General features: G+C 32.1%; 1 protein-coding gene across 1 annotated transcript; it reads right to left on the bottom strand.

Moving 5' to 3' along the window:
* Positions 1–2,010: 2,010 nt before the first annotated feature.
* LOC107873520 (F-box protein At4g00755) lies at positions 2,011–5,288 on the bottom strand (the record flags this gene model as incomplete). The annotated part of the gene is made up of 4 exons (XM_016720426.2): positions 2,011–2,513; positions 4,374–4,492; positions 4,731–4,900; positions 5,012–5,288. Coding segments are annotated over 4 exons (867 nt in total), but the record flags the coding sequence as incomplete, so codon positions are not given.

Below are 5,288 nucleotides of genomic sequence, written 5' to 3'. Positions count from 1 at the left end.
TGAGGTGATTTAAAGAAATAATGGTGATTTTTATTGTGATATTGTGATTTCAATGACAATTTTAGTAATGAATGTTAAATTTTATGGTGGTTGTTTGTGATTTTTGTGATATTAATGGTTGTATTGTGATTCCGATAATGAAATTTATGGTGGATTTTTAAAATTATTGTGGTGAAGATTTGAGTTTGATGATGATGGTGTTAATGGTGGTGTTTTAATGGTGATTTTTGTGAAGAAGAAGCAATGGGTGACGTGGACTTGTTTTTTTTTAAAAAAATTAACATAATATCTGATGTGGTAATGACATGGCGATAATGTGGCACAAGTGTAAATCACTCTCCATCATGTGACTGGTTCTTATGTTTTGGGGTGGAAATAGTTTCACTTTTTTATAGTTTAGGTGTGTAATAGGACACTATGATAGTTTAGGTGTGACTTAGACTTTTCGTGTATAGTTTGAGGTGAAAATGACGACTTTTCCCTTACTAATAACAATTAAGTCCATGCATCATTCTGAAGTTAGGTGGTACATGAAATATAAAGGCAGTGTACAACAAAACTCTCTTAATTGAAACTTCATAGAACAAAACCGAAAGAAAAGAGGAGAAAGGGCATTTCGAAAGTACCACTTAATTGATAGAGAAAAATAACAAACTGAGATAATCAAAAACTTATATTTTAACTAAGAATACAATACAATATAACAGATGACAACCACTCAAATAGAGACAACCACTTTTCATTTTTAAATAATTTAAGCTGATCATCAATTTGGAGTCGAAATTGTGAGAAATTGATAACAAATTATTATCAATCCAAATACACAATTGACAACATAACGATAAAGTAAATTGCACAAAATTAAATCAAAGAAACGTAAATATTAAGAGGAAAAAATAACTATTCGTACGTGCCTTTTATTTACGTAATTTAATCACCACACAAAGCAACTCTATTTATAGACAGAGTATTCATAAATAAAAAAAAAAATTAAGTTTTGACTCTTATATAATATAATAAAAAAGACTCTCACCTCAATTTTTATTCAGCAAATTAAAAAAAAATTGCCAAAAATATAAATGAGAGTTTTTTATTTTCCACAAAAAAGGAGTTTTCTAATTTTGCCAAAACTACGTATTTATTTTTTCCAAAAAAAGGTCATATTACGTTTTTGTTGTCAAAAATAAGATAATGTTTGTTAGGACTCTTATTATATGTCTAGTTTACAAAAAATACTGAAAATTTTTAATTTTTTAAATATAACTAAAAAAATAATAAATGACAATTTTATCTAAAAAAGTGTCTTTTAATGAAGGACAAAAGGTTCAAATCAACTTTTCTAAGGGTATTCACACTTTTAATATATTATAGATTATAGATAGATGCAATTTATTTATAATTATCTTAGTATAACAACATATTCAATTATTGTATGATAATATTTAATAATATTTTATAAAAATATATTATATAGAAAATAAAATATTAAAATAATTAAGATAAGCATTGTTAAAATCATGCAAATAATAAATTTCAGGAGTGAATATATAATTTAAAGAAAAAAATATATTTAAATTGTATAGATAAGATATTTCATAACTTCACGAGGAAAAGATTATTTATGTTTGTCATTTTTATATTCATGCTTTTTCTAATTTTACACATCTAAATAAAATCTGAACTTCAAATATCAGTATACATATATAACACTTCGAACAAATACTGACACTGTAGAAAAATTGAACTGTATTTTAGTTATTTCGGGATAAAAACCAAACGACCCCTATGATATAATCCCTTAAAATGGGATCTACAAAGAATAAAGCGCAAGGTAAAAATTACTAGCAATATTTAGATAAAAATTTCTCAAAACAAAAGATGTTCTTTGGATAGGCAATCACTCTAAACAATTTTTTCCTAATAGAAGAGGAAATAAATAGGGGTGATATCTTTTAAAAACAGTTGAAACTTGAACCCACTAATGAAAAATATCATTTGCATGCACAAGAGTGATCAACTCTTACTTATTTCTCATTGAAAAATGTGCAAAATAACACAGTTTAACCATCAACAACAAATCCTTGAAAAAGTATTATGCAACTCCCAAACTTTTACACAAAGAACTGTTGCAAAACTGCTTAAATAAAGGACCATCAAAGACAAGCGGACATACATCAATCACTCCTAAAGAAAAGAAAATCGCGATGTTAAATTACAAAATTCCCACTTCTTCCATTTCCTCATCATCATCGTCGTCGTCCCCCCATCCCATGAGTTCGAAACCTGGGTGGTGGTTCTGTAAAAAGAACTCCATAATGCCCGCGTCAACCACAAGTTCCTCTGAAAGTGTTGGAGCCACATTTGAGTCTTGATGGCCTCGATTAGAGAAGCTTTGCAACGTGCATCCAAAAACATCTCGATTGTAGTTCAACACAAATTCTTGAGACGGCTCTAGGACCTTTACATCGAATGTAGAGCCGAGAGGTAGTCCTACAACTCTCACATGACTAATACTGCACATATGGAAGAAATATCGAAAAAATCACATATATGATTACAATCAACCAGCCTTATTATACAACATGTACAATACGGTTTTCTCGGTCAGTAAGAGCAATGCAACTACACTACAACAATTTGCTGATTGATAGAGCAGCAAATATTAAATAGACCTTTTGTTAGAAATTGCTTTAAGTTACTGCACTAGTTTTTAGCAAAATAAGTTAGTTAATTTAGGATGAATTTGAATTTAGAATTAAAGTTAGGTTGTTTGATTTGTTGAGACATTTTAGTGAGTTTAAATTTTTGAATGTTGTTGTTTTTTCTATTGTAAGGTGGCTATTTAAAGCCCCTTGATGCTCAATAAAATCATTGAATATTATTGAATGCTATTGAAAGTTATTCAATCCTTTGAGAGCCATTTTAACCCCCTTTTCGCTGCCCCATCTTTTTTTAAAAAAACCAACAGTGGTATCAAGAGCCTCAGTGATATTACAGAATCTGTGTGTTCTTCCAAAACACTACCATATCATTTTTAACCCGCAAGGGCTATCTTTTTAACCCGTAAGGGCTACCTTTTTAATCCGTCAGGGCTATCCATTTTAACCCGTCAGGACTACCATTTTCAACCCTTGCTTATTTTTAAAGCGTAGGGCTATTTTCAACCAAAAAGATGTCAAGCAGCAGTCTCTCATTGAATGCCCCAAAAATTTTCACTGGCGAAAACTACCAAATTTGGTCAGTGAAAATGAAATCATATCTTCAAGCCTATGATCTGTGGGAAGTTGTAGCAGATGATACACCATCACAACCACTCCCTGAAAATCCTACTGTTGCTCAAATTAAATCTCATTCAGATGAAGAGATCAAAAAATTCAAACCCAAAACTGTAATTCAAAATTCAGTTGCGGATTCGATTTTTTCTAAAATCATTGCTTGTGAGACAGCAAATGAAGCTTGGGAAAAGCTAAAAAAAGAATATCAAGGAAGTGATCGAGTTAGACAAATGCAAATTTTGAATTTGAAAAGAGATTTTGAATCTCTTAGAATGCAAGAGGATGAAACTATTGCTAAGTATTCTGAAAAGATTTCTTTGTTTGTCAGTAAAATCAGATTACTTGGCGAGGATTTCAAAGATGACAGAATAGTAGAAAAAATTCTTGTGACAATTCCGGAGAGATTTGAATCTAAAATCTCATCTCTGGAGGAGTCTAAAGATCTCTCTACTATCTCTGTTGAAGAACTAATAAGTGCTCTTCAAGCACAAGAGCAAAGAAGAGCTTTTAGACAAGACAATATTACTGAGAGTGCCTTTTATGCACAAAACAAAAAAGGAAAAGGTAATTATCCTCTTTGCAGACACTACAAAAAGAAAACACACTTGGAGAATTTTTGTTGGTGGAGACCTGATGCAATCTGTGGAAATTGCAAACAAACAGGTCATGTTACAAAAGTGAGCAAGCTTAAAAACAATCCTCAAGCACAATTTGCGGAAGCAGAAATTGAGGAAGAGCGCATTTTTTAAATCGCAGTAACTAAAGCAAGGAGGAGTGTTGGAAATTGCTTTAAGTTACTGCACTAGTTTTTAGCAAAATAAGTTAGTTAATTTAGGATGAATTTGAATTTTGAATTTAAGTTAGGTTGTTTGATTTGTTGAGACATTTTAGTGAGTTTAAATTTTGAATGTTGCTATTTTTTCTATTGTAAGGTGGCTATTTAAAGCCCGTTGATGCTCAATAAAATCATTGAATGCTATTGAATGCTATTGAAAGTTATTCAATCCTTTGAGAGCCATTTTAACCTCCTTTTCGCTGCCCCATCTTTTTTTAAAAAAACCAACACCTTTCAATCAATGAGAAAAGATGAACACAAACCATATGTAAAATAAGTCGTCCATTTCTTGTCTCTGAACTCTGCCTAACAGTAGAATCTGCAGATATCCACCAACGCAAACCACAGGTTCTGGCAATTTGAACCGCTGAAGGCATTTTTCCTGGCCATTAAAGTTTGATGTGTTAATTCACCTTCTCATGCAAATTAGTCTATGACACCACTTCCAACGACTTCGAGAACAAATTTGACTAGGTTATACTTACAGCATGCCTTAAACAGAACAAAGCCTACGACTACTCTCACCATAAGGAAAGCTTTCCCCCAAAAACATAGAAAACTGAGTAAGCAAAAGATTATCTTTTTCAGGAAAACACTAAAGGAAGTTTAAAAAACAAGACCTGTGTCATAGGGAATTCTTCAGAAGTATATGTCCACATAAACTTGTCATCAGCAGGCTGTTGCTGGGGCATTTTCAGGAGATCACTCTCTTCTCTCAAGGATTTGCGGTGCCCTAATCGAAATCGAACAGATTTTGCAGAATAAATGGGCTTGCCGGGCTGGAAATAAGCTGAATTGGAAAACTTATGTATTAGTCAAGAGGACCAAATAAGCTTCGGCAGCCTGTGAAACTCAAATTATAAATTTGAGTGGCATCTAATCTGAGAAGTTTAATAGTTACCTTCAAAAGGTTTCATACAAACCTCGGTGATCACACATAGATCAGCTTTCAATTTGTAAATTAGTGTCTCGGGGGCATTCCGATCACTGTGTCCTTTACTCGACCAGTAAGAAGGACTATTTAGATATTTGTCCATTGGAATTAAGGTATTGACAATACTTTCATCTGGATAATCTGTGCTTGAAGCGCTGACTGCATAGCCTATGCAATCGTTTTGACACGACTTTGATGATTCAATAGCTTGAAGTAGAGAAGCATAAACTTCATGCTCTCGTTT

This window comes from Capsicum annuum, chromosome 1 (assembly GCF_002878395.1).
Source record: "Capsicum annuum cultivar UCD-10X-F1 chromosome 1, UCD10Xv1.1, whole genome shotgun sequence".
Taxonomy (NCBI): domain Eukaryota; kingdom Viridiplantae; phylum Streptophyta; class Magnoliopsida; order Solanales; family Solanaceae; genus Capsicum; species Capsicum annuum.
The sequence above is the reverse complement of the archived record's forward strand: the minus strand, read 5'-3'. Positions and strand labels throughout refer to the sequence as shown.